Raw genomic sequence first — 17,688 nt, forward strand, 5'->3', positions numbered from 1 at the left:
TCTGCAACCCAGATCATGCAGAAAACACAGGATGATTTCTGTTCTCTATGTGAGCAATCAGAAACCTTTCTACATCCAGTTTAAAAGGCATACTGCCGGAGATGTAGACTCATCCTGGATCAGAGCAGCAGGCAGAGCCTTCTGGAGGACTCACCTCCCACTTCCTAAGGAGACCTTTGTTGTCAGCTCCCAGAATTTGCAGTGAACATCCATCCATTTCGCCTTAAGCCTTTGGGATCACACATAAAGATGATTTATGCAGATAACCTGAACACTTCTGGAAATATTTAAGAGTCCTATAGGGTGTTTATAAAGTGACATTGGAATCTGAAAAAAAAAAAGTGTGTTTCCAAAAGGTCTGAACTTCAGCATTATGCTGGAGAAGAAAAGAAGAGAACTGAAAACCTGCCAACTTAGGGTTGGTCTCACGCCTTGGTTAAGAAGGTTGTAAAGAATTTTCATCTATAAAGACACTTTCTCTCCTGATCCTCAGACCTTCTGCCCAGAGTTTATGTTGAGCATCTCCATGTTAACCAGACCCACAGACCCACAACTCTGTGGCACAAGGATCTATTTTGTGATATTCCTCTTCTGTATCTGGTATCTGGATCCTTAGAAACTTCCAGAACCTGAAGGTGAAAATTACTGACTCTCAAGAATATTGTAAGGACTCCAGGACTTCATAGGATTCCTATCTTGAGGGTCAACTAGGAGAGAGAACATGGGCTCAGGCCTGAGGGAGCACTGGGATTAAAAAGCCAAGCACAGGTGAGGCACATCGTGTGAGTCTTTCTTTTTTCCAGAGGAAGACATTTTGACAACTACCTACTAGGAAAAAATAGTCACTTTTTAAGAAGCACATCCTTCCGCGTCCCCCTGAACCACCTCTGTGGTTGACATCACAGGAGAAAACACCAATTCACAGGCTGAGATCTCATCCATCGCACATCTTAGGCAGAGGGACACCTCTGTCACTTGAATTAGAAGACAAGGCTGTGACTGATGCCAAATGGGTCACCTGCAAGATGAGCAAACAGATCTCAGGGGATATAATTATGGGAAAGAATTTATTTTTATCCTCATTACTGAATTCCACCTGATCAGGGAGGGAAGTTCTCTCTTTCTGCCCCTGGATAAATGTCCTCCTGGTCACTAGTGGGCAATAAAGTGTTGCATAGTCATGGTCACAGAGACTGAATTCAGAGACACAATGTCCATCCAAACTGGGAACCTCCCTGTCCCTGTGGGCTTGGCATAGAGTGAGGACACAATCCCCATCCTTCTCCCATCTCTGCTGCTTCTCCTGCTCCCCAACCTAGTTAGTGGGTGCTCTGCCCTCTCCCACCAAGTTTTACATGGGAGATCAAGAACAAGAAGTGGGTTGTGGAAGTTGGGAGATGGCTGAGTAAATACATCTACAGCTCATACTTTGGTTGATGGATGCTTTTCTGATGTAGGCAGTGCCTCTCCTAGGCTTCTGAACCCTCCTCCACCACAGCTTGTGACTCTGTGCACACTTAACACCTCCTCCAGGGGAGGGAGTGTGGATCAATTGCCTTTCTCATTGGTATGACAAAAGCAGCTTAAGGAAGGAAGGAAGGGAGGAAGGAAGAAAGGGAAGAAGGAAAGAATATAGGAAGGAAGGTAGGTTGGTTCCATTTCTACTCATAATTTAAGGAAGGATGGAGTCATGATGGGAAACCTGGCAGCAGGAACTGAGGCAGCTGTTACATTGCATCCACAGTCAGGAAGCAGAGAGGGATGGATGCTGGTGGTCAGTTGACGTTCTCCGTTTTATTCACTCTGACATCCCAGCCCGTGGGTTAGCCCTGCCTTTTACTTAGGGTGGGTCTTCCTATCTCTTCCAGATCTCCCTAAAAGTGCCTCATAGAGCCCTGAGGGTTGTGTTCCTCAGGTGATCCTAGATCCTGTCTAAGTTAACCAATACAGGGAGGCTCCGTTTCTCCTGTCAGACCAGCCTCATAAACAGATTTCTCTTAAGGCAGCATCCTTTCCTACCTCCTTGGCCAGACCCTGATTCTAGAATGCTCCTGCCTCTGGGTCTATTACTTGTTTGTGATCACTGGTCTCTTCTCTTTTCTCATAGGGTTCCCTGGAGCCTATTAACATCTATGTGAACTTAGGTTTCAGATTAGGATTGAGAGAGATGACTTGAAGACTCAGTGTAACCCTCTTCAAAGAAATTCTCACAAATTTTGCTTCTCTCTCTCTCCCCTTTTCTTAAAGGCAAAATTCACATAGCACATAAAATTAATACCCTCTTTTAAAAACAGATTCTCAGTCTATAGTGCAAGCTGGCCTTAAACTCACAGAAATTCTCCTGCCTCAGCCTTCAGAGAACCAAGACTACAGTTGCGAGCCACCTCGTCTAGTTCCAATTAACCATTTAAAACTTGTTAAATATTTTTAATGCTTGTTTATTTATTTTGTGTAGGGGTTTGGTAGCCCCACCATGTCATGGTGTGCCATGCTATGGTGCATATGTGGAGGTCAAAGGGTAACTGTCAAGCTCCTAATGAAATCCTTTCTTGCCTTCTGTTTTCAGGGAACCCCAAAGGTGCGATGCTCACCCACGGGAACGTGGTGGCCGATTTCTCAGGCTTTCTGAAAGTGACAGAGGTGAATAAAGCAGACTTCCTACACAGGCCTTTCTCGAGGATACACCTCAAGTTTTTCTAGCCAGGGTGTCAACATTTCGATATTACCATATGATTCTCTAGTCTTCAAATGTCTGGGCATTATTCATGGCCATCCTGAGATGAACGTGTTGCAAGGGTCACAGGCTGGACATGGTTAGAGCTGTGTGTTCTATTGTCATTATTTTAGGGCAGCCGCTTGCAGGCAGGAAGTTCTCATTTTTCACTAGGCTACCCCGCTTTTACAATCACTTTTAGCCTCTAATATTGGTTTGGTTTGGTTTGGTTTTGGGTTGGAGTCTTACTATGTATTTCAGGCTGGCCTCAAATACCTGATGCCCCTGCCTCAGCCTCCCAGATGCTGGGATTACAAGCATGAGCCGTCAGACTAGCTTTCAGCCCCAGTGCAGAAATGACCCATCTCCCAACATTCACTTGATATCAAAAAGCTCTAAGAGCCCAGGGCGGGGGTTGGGTGGCATGTAAGCCTGATTTCATTCTTCAGCTCAGAAACTGAGATCCCTCCCAGCTCCTGTGTGTACCTTTATCTCAGAAGTAAGCCTCAATGGATGACTTGTTTGTCAAGCAGGCTGGGGTTTAATTTAGCCGTTTTGTGTTTAAGGACTACTAGAGTCTGAGAAGCAGCAGCAGCTGCTAATTGTAAGGCTGTATTTAAAGGTAATTGCAAAGTCCGAAAGCTTGCTCTCTTGGTCTGACAAAAGCATGGTAGTGTTTATAAACAGCTAAGGAAGGAGGAGGACCTGTCCCAAGTGGGGTGAGTACGTGCTATAGCTTCCTTTGGGAGAAAGGATGCCAGGCCCTTCCTCCACTGTGGGAACCACCTGACTGTGTGCTACATGGTATCTTAGGGCATTCATTATACTCCAAATGCTGAGACGCTTTGGTGGGAAACTGAGGCATGGTTGCTGGTTAAGATCAGGTTCGGAGTCATGATCCAAGATCCCAAAGTCTGTCCAAGCCAGCTCAAAGGCAAAAGGAGGACAAAGGCTTGGACAACAAGACAGAGAACAGTTAGGTCCCACTAAAGAAGTCCCTACCCTTTGCTGGCGGGAACAGTCTGTGTCTCTGGGACCAGTCCCATCTGGGAGACAGCTGTGGGATAGTGCCCAGCTTGTATATTCTCCTTTAAGGACAGCCCGATTCCCAGCGGTGGCTTGGGAGGCTATGTCTGGCCACCTGTTTGTGGCTTGGCCTCTTTTCCTCTGCCACCCGCCCACAACTCAGCCCAGCTGGCATAACTGATATGTAGGACTCTCTGAGCCATTTTCTCCACGAGGCCTAGAATGTGCCATCAAGCTGAGACTGTGTGACTCTGCTCAGATAGCCAGGGCAGCAGATGTTACAGGAAGGGTGGGGAGGGGAGAGAGCCAGGCTGGCGCCAACACCAACAGACAGAGACCATACAAGTGAGGTGCAGGCTGTCCTGAGAGGAGACTTCCCTGCGGAGCCTGGCTCTGCTGGTTTATATGTGCTTCATGTGGCTCTTTGCTTCTGCAGATAACCTACACACACTGGCGCTGCGACCTAACACTTCGCTTCCTATGCTGCCTCTCTCCCCCTCTCTGTTCTCTCTCTCCCTCCTCCACCTCTCCTCCCCACCTCCCTCTCTCTCTCATCATTTCCCCCCTCTTCTCACCTCTCTCTGTCCTCATCCTCTCCCTCCCCCAACTCCCCATCCACCCCTCCCCCCAGGACCATTTTTTTCTCTTTATTGTTTTATGACTCTCTCGTTGTCTTCCTGTCAGTGTTTCTTTCCTTTCTGTCTCCCATGCCCATCACCTGCAGAAAGTGATCTTTCCGAGACAGGACGATGTGCTCATCTCCTTCCTGCCTCTGGCTCACATGTTTGAGAGAGTGATCCAGGTAAGCCTCCTACCTGGCTGACTGGGACTTGCCTGGGCTCCCTGTGTTCTCTTGCAGAGTCAGTGGGCCCCCACTTGTGCGGATGTGCACTTTTCCTATTTGCCTTTAGCACACATGTTTGAGCGAATGGTGCAGGTAAGGCCCTGGCATCAGGGAGGCACTCTGTGCCCAGAACCTACACTTACAGCAGGGTCTCACTTGCCACTGGTTGTGTGAAGTAGGACCAAAATTACTCCATTCTTTGAAGGTAGCTCAAGGGGGCCAGAGGGATCTGAGGACCTTGGCCACACTACCTGTCCTCCCTAGGAGAGATACTTTAGGAAGCACCCAGACCTTCCTCCCAGACACGCCTCAGCTGGGAGAGGGCCTGGTGGGCGGCATTGGTTCCAAGAGCATGACAGACCTTCAGAAGTGTTTTGTTACCCCAGCTATGTGTGGGACTACTCTGTGATGGCCAACATGTTCCTGGTCCATGACTTACAAACTTCTAAAGGCCAGAACCAAGCAGTAAAATTGCAGCATTGAACTGTCATGGCTCCTAGGCTATAGGCCTGGACTATGCATTGGTCCTCAGACAGCTCTTGTGAGGAGAAAGAGAGAGAGAGAGAGAGAGAGAGAGAGAGAGAGAGAGAGAGAGAGAGAGAGAGAAAGAAAGAGAGAGAGAGAGCAAAGCGAAGAAACCATAGGATGGAGGAGTTAAAGAATTCCCCACTCGTGTGTCATTGAAAGGATCAGCCAGTGAATAAAATATATCTTTCAAGTATATTTCTACTCTGGTGAGGAGAGCTGGTATCGTTGGGCCTGGATTAGAATGTCAACCATTATCATCAACTAGTTTTATGCAGTTGGGCAAGCCACTTTGCCTCTCTGAGCCTTGTGTTCTTCTCCCACCAATGGTCATAGCTAAAATACTGCCTTCCTTAAAGAGCTGCTCTGGGCGTTAAAGAACAGAGCCTATAATAAGGTTCCTCCTGTGCTTCTGGCCCCATAGGAACCAGACAGGAGCCCCTGCTCTCCCACCACCTCTAGTAACCCAGGAAGATAGCACTTTCGTGCCACAGTTGCAGAGCTGTCTCTGGGAAATCCAAAGCCTCTCTAGGGACCCATTTATGGAGTATAGATAATAGGACATTTCATAGAACCGAGTTTCCAGGATGGGATGGGATGGGGTGGCTCATGTCTAGGGTTTAGAGTGGGTATGAAGGGGCAGGCACCAACACAAATGGCCGCTCCAGCATCATTCCACTCGGGCCTCTCCCTAGGCCTGGTTGGGACTTGGTACAAAGGTTTCGAGTCAGTGGGCGGGTTGCTTACCTGCCACTCAGTGTCTTATGGCAGCAGCCAGAGCTGGGCAGGGGTCCTGGGTGTTCTCCATGAAGGGCAAAAATTTGGATAGCTCTGGCCTGCAGTCAGGAGTTCCCACCCTAAATGATCCCACCTTCTTATCCTCTCCCACAGTCTGTTGTCTACTGCCATGGAGGGCGCGTGGGCTTCTTCCAGGGAGACATCCGCCTCCTCTCAGATGACATGAAGGCTCTCCGTCCCACCATCTTTCCTGTAGTCCCACGACTGCTGAATCGGATGTATGACAAGGTGGGTCCCAGGGACTGGAAGGTTCTCATTTGCTGGTATGGACAGAATCTGGAGTTCCAGGGGGGCTTTCCCTCCCTCCAGCCCAGGTCTGAAAACTAGCCTCCTTCCTGTATTCCCCAAGCCTTCACTATGCTTCCTTCTCTGGTTTCCTTCCAGCCTCCAAAACTCTGGTCAAAGAGACCTGACCTCCCTCTCCTCCCCTCCCTTCCCCTTCCTTCATTTCTCTCCCCCTTCCTCCTTTCTACTCCATCTTCTTCCCATCTCCAAAATGCACCTGGCCCTTGATAGCATTAACCTTCAGCTTTATGTTACAAATCCAGTGACCTCTCACAAGCATACACAGGAACATGGGTCCTCTTACTGGAGGGTATGTTTAGAAGGAAGATAACCAGGCCCTGTTTGACTGCTGTCTCCTGCTTGTGCTCCTCAGATCTTCCACCAGGCAGACACCTCACTAAAGCGCTGGCTCCTGGAGTTTGCAGCAAAGCGCAAGCAGGCCGAGGTCCGGAGCGGAATCATCAGAAACAACAGTATCTGGGATGAGCTGTTCTTTAATAAGATTCAGGTAAAGAAATGAGTCTGTGAGTCCAGAGTGACACTGTACTCGGTGGGTAATCTCATAGGAGAAATGGAGAAGGTGGCCCAGTGACCTGTAATATGGTTAATAATTAATAACAATAATACTAATACTAATACTAATACTAATAACTACTCTTGTGATGCTGCTAGAATTTTAGAGCCATGATTCTTTTCTTAATTTTTGGAGATGCATCTGCTAAAAAGCAAATTTACCAATAAGGACCCCTAGGTTGGCCATGCTCTAGTGGATGGCCTCGCACCCATACATAGATGAGCCACACAAGCTGGACTCTATAGGATGTTAAACAAACAAAACAAAACAAAACAAAACAAAACAAAAAAAAACCCAGGAAGTTGGGAGAGAGATGAGGGAGTCAGGGATGGACCCTGGTGGAGTTAACAGGAGGAGTGGAGAAATGAATATGGTATGAGATTCTCAAGGAATTAATTAAAAATATTATATACATATACTTACATACATACACACACAAATACATACATATATACACACACATATATATAGATATGCATACATATGTACATACATAATATGTATTTTAAAGGCCTTCAGAAAGTAGGTCCTTTGGCCTCCACCTTGCTGGGTGCTCAGGCCATTGTTCCACTAAGATGTCCCTGGGACTTGGAGGCCTAGGCTTCCTCCTGCCATTCCCAGTAAACTGCTGATGGTGGGATTTCAACAGCACTGACTTCTCTCGAGATAAACAGGGGTCCTCTTTCCCTTTTCTTGTGTCCTGTCCTGTCGGGTCAGCTTCTCCCGAATCAGGCCAGTCCCGAAGTGTCCCCTACTCCATTGCCACCATGGTCCCTGTGTTCTGAACCACCCTAGGGATCTCATTCACTAGTGGTGTCAGCTCAACCTTCGTCCTGCTATTCTGTTTTTAGCCATGAAAATTAATATTCAAGTTCTCTTGGCTCAACTTACAGAAACAAAGTGTTTCCAGTATCCTTTGTCCCCTGCAGAACATAGTAAATAAAGCATGGTATTGATTTCTACACAAGAAAAGGTCGATGCCATTAAAGTGGAAGCTGGAGCTGGAGAAAACTGCTTTAAGTGATTGTTTTGGAGCCCGGTGAATAATGAGAGCATGGAGAAGCAGCTGAATCATCTAAGGAGGGAGAAGTATATTTAAAAATGCCTGTGGAATCATGATACTCAGAGTCGGCCACAGATTCGGACAAACTGTGGGTTAGGTTGTCAACGAGTCACATTTACTACAAAAGAGAAGGGACTTCCTCAGCACGTAGCTCTCTTCCTGATCCGAGCCCCAGCATCCAGGGTCCAGCTGTTGAAAGCAGACCATGAATGAGGACCATCCCATGTGTCACCATCATTGGCAGCTTCTCTCTTCCCACAGGCCAGTCTTGGTGGACACGTGAGGATGATCGTCACTGGAGCAGCCCCCGCGTCACCAACAGTTCTGGGATTCCTACGAGCAGCCCTGGGGTGCCAGGTATCATCATCCAGGGCCTTCCTTGGGGGTGGTGGGATGTGTGCTAGGCAGCATAGTGTACAGAGGAAGACGCCATGGCCCCAAGCCTTCCCCTCTGTAGGTAAAGTAAGAAAAGCACACAGCCACAGAGAACAAGAATGGCTTTGCCACCTTCTGGGAACCGCCAGAAATATCCATGCATGAGAGTCCTTTACCTAGAACCTCAGAAGATTTAGCAAAAGGAAAAGGAATCAGATGGACTATATATCTATATATCTATAAATCATCTATATGCTGGAGAGATGCCTCAATGGTTAAGAATATTTACTGGCCTTCCAGAGGACCCGAGTTTGGTTTCCAGCAACCACATGATGGGTTACAACTCCAGTTCCAGGGGATCCAGTGCCCTCTTCTGACCTCCACTCTCACCGTATATACGTTGTGCACATACATATATACTCAGTCACATACATATGAAATAAATATGCTTTTAAAAATAAAAAATGTAAATGCATCCTTAGTGTGCTGGAGACTCTGTGTCCTACTGCCCTGCCTCTCTGCTCTCTACAGCCTTCAAAGCAAGAGCATCAGGAAAGAACAGTCCATCTGTGGGCTTTTGCTTGGTTATCTCTAAGAAACAAAACACACAAACAACCATCTCTGAATGTATCCATTCAGTTAAAATCTGTCAATTTCCTACAGAGGCAGGGCATCAAGTGGCTGCCACAGGGCTTCAAGGGACACTAAGCATGTCTGTTTCTTATGTGTAAATGCTTAAGTTTATGCTTCAGATGCCTTGAACTGCAGGGCCTGGGGGGGGACCGTCAAAGATAAAGTCAGACCTGTAGCAGATCTAGAATATTTATCTTTGGTATGCATTTATCCAAGTGAAGATAGAGCCTATGGTTGAATGCTGGCCAGAAACCTTTATACCAAACCACACGACCTAAGTGCTCGTGGCCAAAAGTAACAGCATAGCCCTGCCATGGTCAGTTCCACCAGTGTCAACTACCCAGGGCACCGCGCATCTCTGCCATCTTCACTGGGAGCCACAGGTGGTCAGCAGGAAGCAAGCTGGCCAAGAGGGACCCCCAGGCAGTCCCAAGGCAGTGTGACCCCCAGGCAGTCCCAAGGCAGTGTGACCCACATCATGGTCTCTGTTTTGCTTGAAGGTCTATGAAGGTTATGGGCAAACTGAATGTACAGCTGGGTGTACCTTCACAACACCAGGGGACTGGACATCAGGTAGGAGAGCTTACAGGGGTGGGGAGGGGACAGGATATGAGGTAATGTGGTGAGGGGTGGCGGTAGGGGGTGTCTGAATTGTGATACTGAGGATCTAATGTGTTCTTTGGTATGATTTTTTGCACTTTTTTTTTGTATTTTCCCTTATTTATTTATTTATTTATTTATTTATTTATTTATTTATTTATTTGTAATTTAAAACTGCATGTATTTACTTACTTTGTGTATGTGTGCACACATGGCACACATAGCCTGGCACACTGTGGAAGTCAGAGAACAACATTCAGGGGTTTGTCTTCCCCTTTCATTGTATGGATTTCTGGGACAAAGTGAGATTCTTCAAACTCAGCAGCAAGCGTCTGTCTTTGCCCTCCTGCTTTTTGTTGGTTTGCTTTATTTTTGGTTTTTGGTTTTGTTTATTTACTCCACGTGGTAAATGCTTCTAATACCAACACACTGAGTTTTGTAGATTCTGCATAACTACACTGCTCTGCTTACAGTTGTTTCAGAACTGTTTTTTTTTTTTCATACAACAAAAGAAACCATCTATGAGTTGAATGTGCTTATAACAGATAACTCTCTCTTTTAAAAAACGTTTGTATGAGTGTTTTGGCTGCAGGTACATATCTGCATAGTGTGTGTGTCTGGTGCCTGTTGGGGTCAGAAAGGAGTGTTGGACCCCCTGGAACTACAGTTATGGATGGTTGTGAGCCAATATATGGGTGCTCGGAGTCAAGCCCCAGCCCTTTTGGAAGAAGAGCAAATGATTATCTGCCAAGCCATGTCCCCAGCTCTTCTGAGGACCATGTCTTAAGGATGGGGCTCCTGTGGCATATACAGATGGCAGTGGCAGCCTCAGAAAGGAGGAGGCCCATGCACACACTCACTATGAGAAGAGTCCTCCTCCTAGGCAGACAGAAGGAGGTATGTAGTAGTTAGCTTTTGGATCACCCATCACCAGATTCCGACTAGGCACTGAACAAACTTGGAAAGTACTCAGCAACAGAATTCTCTAGGGTCCTTCACCCTGGGGCCACTGTTTGTGCTTTACGTTTGCTCAAATACAAACTGGAAAATTTGGAATGATGTGCATGCAAAAAAAAAAAAAAAGGCTAGTTAATGCAACAGTATTTCACAGGATCTTGAAACATGATAGGTAGACTCAAAATGGAAAACTGCATTTGACTGAGCCAGATAAGGAGTGATTTTTTTTTCATGAACCCTGTCTCATTTCACTCAAGCCTGCTTGCTTCCCATACAAACTCTTTGCTCATTCTCCTACTGACAGATATTCTTCAGGAACAATCTTTGGAAGTCAAGCTCACTAATTTTAAAAAAGTATTAAAATACTTGATTTTAATTATATGTATATGGGCTGTGCACGTGAGTCCAAGTGTCCATGGGGACCAGAAAAGGGCATCAGGTCCCCTGGAGCCAAAGTTGCTGGTGGTTTTGAGCTGCCTAACATGGATGCTACAAACCAAAATCTTCTCTATAAGAACAGCAACCTGAACCATTTCTCCAAAACCTAGCTCTGTGTGTGTGTGCATGTGTGTGTGCATGTGTGTGTGTGTGTGAGTGCGTGTGTGTGTGTGCATGTGTGTGTGAATGCATGTGTGTGTGTGTGTGTTCTTCTTGTTGTATTCACTGTACCAGGCTACCATTCCATGAATTCCATTCCTTTTGGACACTTTTATTCTTTTTAAAAAGTTATATTTATTTGTGTGGGTGAGAGAACATGTGTATCTCAGTGCACATGTGAATATCAGAAGGAAGATTACATGAGTCAGTTCTCTCCACCATGTAGCTTCTAGGGATCAAACTTAGGACACAGGGCTTGGCAGCAAGCCCCTTTCCCCACTGAGCCCACTCTAACCATACTTACCTCAGATGCTATTCTTAATGGTTTCCCATTTAAAACTCTTGAGTTTTTAATTTATCCTTACTGGGAACCCTAGGAGGCTGAGTGTCAGAAAACTGATGCCTCTTTGTATAGTATCATAACAGGTTTGGCAATGTGTCTTCTGAAAGAGAAACCCAAGTCCTACAGCCTTCTCTTTCATACTGGTGGCACATCTGGTTCAGGACCTTGGCCAGCACCTACCTAGCTTCCCAATACGTGAGGTAAAGACCACAAAGGCTAGTGAGTGACAGTGAGTGACTTTGTCAGCATCTTGTGGCTGGAGTGCATAAGATCATCAGACTTTGGAATTTGATTTTTTTTTTCAGGTATGAGTAACTACATCCTAGCTTTCTGTCCCTTGCTTACCTAAATGCAATCCTGAGTACAATAGCATCCATATTGCCTAGGTGCCTGTGAGAAATACAGACCCTCATACCTCACCCCAGACCTCAGTCCAAACCTGCAGTGTAGCAAGCCCTCTGGGATGTCTCTGTATGCACCAATCCAAAGCCTGACTAAGGGAAAGAAGTAACGGTTGTAGTTATGACCCCCGTGTAGCACACGCTAGCCTCAGCCTCCTGATCCTCCATACTCATCTCCGGGGTGATGCTATTACAGCTGTGCACCACTGTGCCTAGCTGGAAAGGTGTCTTGATGTGGACACCACTGTAAAACCTCCTAACCACATGCGTGGTGGTATGAGACTCCCACTTTACTCAGGGCCTCTGCGTAGGTTTGTGCTGGGTCAGTGATGCTTTCCCACTCTGTAAGAACCAAATATAAGGGTCAGGGAGTGGTTCCAAGCCTGACAATCCCCAGAGTCCACACGATGGAAAGAGAGAACTGATTTCTCTCCAAGCCATCCTCTGACCTCCACACATGTGCTGTGGAATGTGTACCTGCACACACACACACACACACACACACTAACACACTACTAATAAATGTAAATAAATTAAGAACCAGTGTAAGCCTCACATGGTGGCACCATCCTATGATTACAAGACTGGTAAGGTTGACACACAGAACCACAAGTTTGGGGTCAGCCTGGGTGCTATAGTGAATTTCAAGACAACCTCTGCTATACAGAGAACCCTGTGTGTGAATATATATATTAAAGTGGAGCTCGCCCTCTGCATTCCCCAGAGTTTAGTTTTACCCTCGGTTTGTCCCTGTCACCAGTACCTGCATAAAGGTGTGTTACTTTGGTCTCACAACTCCCTGCTTTAACCCACTTGGGGGTTTCCTTCCATTTTTAAAAGTTTTGTCTCCATTTTGTTTTGTTAGAGATAAGGCCTCATGTGTTCTAGGCTAGCCCTAAGCCACTCACTATGCAGCCTAGGATGACTTTGAGCTCCTGATACCTTCTCCTCTACCTCTCAAGTTCTGAGATTGTAGGCATGCTCCACTCTACCGGGATGCTTGCGGGTCCCCCAGGGATGTTGAGCACCATCGGTACTGAACCACTGACCAGCATCACCTTGTTCTGCTGTCCTAGGGCACGTAGGGGCACCTCTGCCCTGCAACCATATTAAGCTAGTCGATGCAGAGGAACTCAACTACTGGACCTGCAAAGGAGAAGGAGAGGTGAGGTTCAGATGTCGCCTCTGGCTTCTACAGATGTCACGTGCAGCCAAGCAGAAGCAAAAGACAGTGGGGATGGAGCCATTTTTTTTTCTTTACCCGCATGCAAAGTCATTTTAAGTTACTCGTGTATTTGATTCAACCAACCCCACTGAGACTGAGTGGTCCTAAATCAAGAACTTCTAGCTTCAGGACTTTGAAAGAAACACCCCCTCCTCCACACACGCACCCTGTTGTGGTGCGGGTTGCCACAGCATAGCTTGTCTCGTCAGAAACATGGCCATGCATCAAATAGGCCAAATGAAGTGGGCCGAGCTGAGCTGTTCTTGCCCAGCCCTAGGGAGTGGGTGGAAAATCAGGCTTCCTGCCAACCAGTCTAGCAGGGGGCCTGGGCATTGCTGGTAGGATCACCCAGTCATCAGTATCTGTGGTAAGTATCCCAAAACAGCATGAGCCCACGGTCAGGGCCTCCAGAGGGAGAAGTGACAAATGAAGAAAGGACGGCCAACACTGGGAAGATACTGCTTCAGAAACGGCAAGGGACAGCAGGTCCACAGTGGCCTTCCAGTAGATGGAGAGCAAGCACGCTTTCTTCTCATGCTCGCTGACGGCCCGGCACTGTTGGATCTCCCATATTGTGAGTGATCAAAGCCATGCCATTTCCCCCCCCACAGATATGTGTGAAAGGACCAAATGTGTTCAAAGGCTACTTAAAAGACGAGGACAGGACAAAGGAGGCCCTGGACAGCGACGGCTGGCTTCACACTGGAGACATTGGGAAATGGCTGCCGGTATGTAGGTTTGGAGGCCGGTGCTCCACACGCATGTCAGTGATGAGTGGGTGTGCAGACCAGTTCACTGAGGGGGAACCTGTCCGTATGTGCCCCAACCTTGTCCCAAGCTTCCCGCTCCCATTGCCCCAATGAGAGTGACAGTGACCTGTGTGTGGGGCAGAACTTGGGCCTTCCTTAAAACAAGTTCCTATCCCCCTTGGAATCCAGGAAAAAGGTTTTACTGGTGTATGGAGGCTGGTGGTTAAGTAGAAGGAGGTGTATTTCTTGGGCAGATCTGAGAAAGTCACTGTGTAGTTAGGGGTTTATTGCTATGAAGAGACACTATGACCACAGAAACTCTCGTAAAGGAAAACATTTAACTGGGGATGGCTTAAGGTTGAGAGGTTTAGTCCCATGACGATGGGAAGCAAGGTAACATGGAGGCAGATAAGATGCTCAGAGCTCTACATCCAGATGGGGAGATAGCAAGAAGAAAGACAGCTAGTGGGCCTGGCTTGGGCTTCTGGAGCCCCAAAGCCCACCTTCCAGTGACACACTTCTTCTAACAAGGCTTCACCTACTCCAACAAGACCATGCCTCCTAATAGTGCCACTCCCTTGAGCCTATGGGGGCTATTTTATTCAAACCACCACAGCCAGGGACATTGACCCCCAGCTGAGAGATTGGCATCTGGAAAAGGGAAACCCTTGGTGTTAATGGATAAGGGGTATTTCAGTTCCTTTGACTCTGGTGAAGTTGTTTTTATCACCTTGAGCAAAGCTATATGTAGGGTTAGTAGGGTCCTGCATCCGCTCTGCCACAGGGCTCAGGCTGCTCAGGGAGACTGGGGACACTGCTCCAGGGTTGGGGGGAGTGCAGTCTGAGGCGCAGGATAGCCAGAGATGGCTCAGGGGTCCCCGGGGCCTACAGGGAGGCCCTGGGGCATCTGATTCTCAGGCTCTGGGGCACCCAGGCACCACTGGATGCTGCAGAAGAGCTGAGAAAGGAGTGGGTGCCTGTGGGCTGGATCTAGCCTGGGCTTGAGGGAATAAAAAAGGGGATGGCGGCTCTTTAGGCAAAAGCCTTCTCTGTTGCTCCCTATGGCAGATCCAGATGAAAAGAGGTAGTCTGTGGTTTTAAGACATTTATTGTCATGGCAGAAAGTAGATGAGTAAAACTGTCCTCCACTTCTGAGGGCAGGCCTGAGGTTAAATATCTTTTGCAGGAAGGAGTGTCTGGGAAGGGGAGTTTATTGGCTAAGTCCTCATGGACTTTAGGTACCTCATTAAAATGGAGATCTGTCTTGAGGCTGCGTGACCACAGGTCGTCTCTTCCTCTACCTGTGGAAGGGCTTATGGCATTGCCCTTATGTGACTGATGCCCACAAATCTATGGAAGGCTATAGCCTCGTGCCAGGAGCCTGGTTCCCTGGAAATGGGGCAAATCACCTTCCGTCCCTTTAGGGTCACGGGAGTTTCTAGTCTTAGCTCAACCAGGGACCAGGCTGCCTTTTACAGTCCTACAGCTATACTCCTCTCTTGGGCTGCACCCTGGCTCATTTGTAGAATAAGAAACTCAATCTTCATAGGATTCGTTGGCTCCCAGCTTTTAGCCCAAACAAATTTACCTCATTCTCTCATTTTAAAAAGTCTGTCTCTCTTTCTCCCTTCTGTGTAGGTATGTGTTATTTATTTATTTATTTATTTATTTATTTATTCTGTGTACCTGTGTATGTGCATATGCATGTGCATGTACGTGTGTGTGTGTGTGTGTGTGTGTGTGTGTGTGTACTCTTCATGGTTATCATGAGGTCAGAGGACAACTTGCTTGCATCAATTCTCTCCTCCTACCATGAAAGTCTTGGGGATTATATTCAAGTCCCAAGCCTTAACAGCACCTTTACTCCCTAAACTATCTTTCTTGTCCACATTTCCTTATTTTAAAGATGAGGATAATAGTGTTATTTGCCTCTACAAGGCAATAGGATGCTGCCTTGGATATTGCCACAAGGAACAAAGGAGATCATGGCTACAAAGCACTTAGCACAGCGCCTGGCAGGCATTAGAAGACATTATTTGTTCAAACCCTTTGAGTGGGGGGAAACACTGTTGCCAACACAGAGCCCTTGCCTAGTGTTACTCAGCCAGAGGACCTCTCCGTGTATCTGGAAGGTCATTGCTGCTTGGTTAGAATCTGGGTATTGAGTTTATCAGGTACATAAACAATATGAGCCCTCCCTGGCTCTGGGGCCAGATGAGCCAATTTGTCTCTGCTTGGCCTGCGCACTTGCCTCAGAGAAACCTTCATGCATGTAGCAGACAAGGACAAGTCCCCAGTATATTGCCTGGGACAGGAACTCTGCTCAGGGAACACATGCATTTTTATATTTATGATTATTTTTGGCGTGAGTAGGGCTGAGGGAAGAAGCAGAGAACAGGCACTCATTGGACCTAACTCTTAGGCCAAGAGGGTAAGAGAGACCGAAAGAGACAGTCGGGCCAGGATCAGTAGACAGTCGGCTCCAACAGAATGTGTGTAGATGTGTAAGAGAGGCGCTGGAGAGGCCTGTGGGACACTGACACCCTTTGAGGGAAGGTTGTCCCATAAGCCAAGGACAATTGAGACTCAAGGCCCTACAATCAATATCATCATTTTTTGCTTTTCTATATTGGTGGTGGTGATGGTGATGATGGTGGTGGTGATGATGGAGTTCTTGAGAAGTCTTTCTGTTTAGCCCCGTGTAGAGCCCTGGCTGAACTCAAATGTGCTGCCTCCCTCCTGACTCAACCTCCCAGCTGTTGGGATGATGGGCACATGCCACAACACCTGGCTCCTATATGGTTTTTCTTCATAAAGAAATCCTATACATGTCTCAGAACAATAAACACTCAAACCTGATGCACCGAGCCTGAATGAAGCCACCACCATTTCAGGGCATGGCAGGGAGTGAGAGAACAGACTCCCATGAAGCAGCAGCTGGGGTGCTCAGACCCAAGATACTCAAACATGGCCAGCAGCCGTGGAGTCAGAGTCAAAAGTTATCAGCGTTTCTAAATAAGAGCTGAATCTTAATTGAAATTGTCCTTCCATTTGAAATGAGTGTTTATTCTTTCGGTGTCTCTCCCGTCAGGCTAATTGTGCATTCGTGGTTTCAGTTCATCGTGACTCTGATGTGACTTTCATACTGTTCTATACATGTGTTTGTGCCTTTTTGTCTCTATCCATAAACAAGACCAATCTGTAGTTTTTCTTCTAAAATATGACTCTGGTTTTGGCATCAGCTTATTTGAGTGAGCAGATGGGCAATATTTTTTACCTATTTTTTTTTGCCCCATTTTCTAGAAGACCATACACATAGCTTCAGTGATTATGTTTAAGAAACATTTGTACTGTTTTGTGGGGCAGTGGTGGTACATGCCTTTAATCCCAGCACTTGGGAGGCAGAGGCAGGCAGATTTCTGAGTTTGAGGACAGCCTGGCCTACAGAGTGAGTTCCAGGACAGACAGGGCTATACAAAGAAACCCTGTCTCAAAAAAATAAAAATTAAAATTAAAATTAATTAATTAATTAATTAATTAAATTACTGTTTTATAGTTATATGAAGAAGTCCTCTAATCCAGAAAGTCCTGAGGCTCAACCCTAAGTCCTATGTTTCCTAGCCCTATAGCTGCTGGAGGAGTTAACTAATTCCCGACTAATGAGGATCAGTTAACGGACCCTCTTTTTCCTCATTAGAAGAGCAGAGGTGACAACAGCTAGCTATGGCTATGAAGACAAAAGAAGTTAGTGTAGGTGAAGCATTGGTGATCAAGTCCTGGTGTTGAGAGAAACAGACCCGCTTCCTTTTCCTTTCCTGGAGAGATAGCTTTGGCACTGGAGGACCGAACAGATGACTTGGAGATGGAGGATATGCAGGAGTCTGTGGTTGCTTTCCATGGGAGGAGGAAAAAGAGGTGAGGGTGTAGGTGAGGGAGTCTACAAGTGAGGATTGATGGGTCTGAGCCAAGAGAGGGAGAGG

General features: G+C 46.9%; 1 protein-coding gene across 4 annotated transcripts in view; it reads left to right on the top strand.

The window, feature by feature from the left end:
- Acsl6 (acyl-CoA synthetase long chain family member 6) overlaps nt 1-17,688 on the top strand; it is a 60,552-nt gene that overhangs the window by 27,947 nt on the left and 14,917 nt on the right. For 2 of the 4 annotated variants that reach the window (XM_031351065.1, XM_031351063.1), the window contains exons 10-17: nt 2,567-2,640; nt 4,464-4,541; nt 6,000-6,134; nt 6,565-6,699; nt 8,090-8,185; nt 9,337-9,409; nt 12,811-12,899; nt 13,571-13,687. In XM_031351065.1, coding sequence (XP_031206925.1) covers nt 2,567-2,640; nt 4,464-4,541; nt 6,000-6,134; nt 6,565-6,699; nt 8,090-8,185; nt 9,337-9,409; nt 12,811-12,899; nt 13,571-13,687 — 797 coding nt within the window. Of the gene's footprint in view, nt 1-2,566; nt 2,641-4,463; nt 4,542-4,598; nt 4,677-5,999; nt 6,135-6,564; nt 6,700-8,089; nt 8,186-9,336; nt 9,410-12,810; nt 12,900-13,570; nt 13,688-17,688 lie in introns of all 4 variants that reach the window. The other 2 variants (XM_031351066.1, XM_031351064.1) reach the window with 2 other exon arrangements.

This window comes from Mastomys coucha, unplaced genomic scaffold, assembly GCF_008632895.1.
Source record: "Mastomys coucha isolate ucsf_1 unplaced genomic scaffold, UCSF_Mcou_1 pScaffold5, whole genome shotgun sequence".
NCBI classification, from domain to species: Eukaryota; Metazoa; Chordata; class Mammalia; order Rodentia; family Muridae; genus Mastomys; species Mastomys coucha.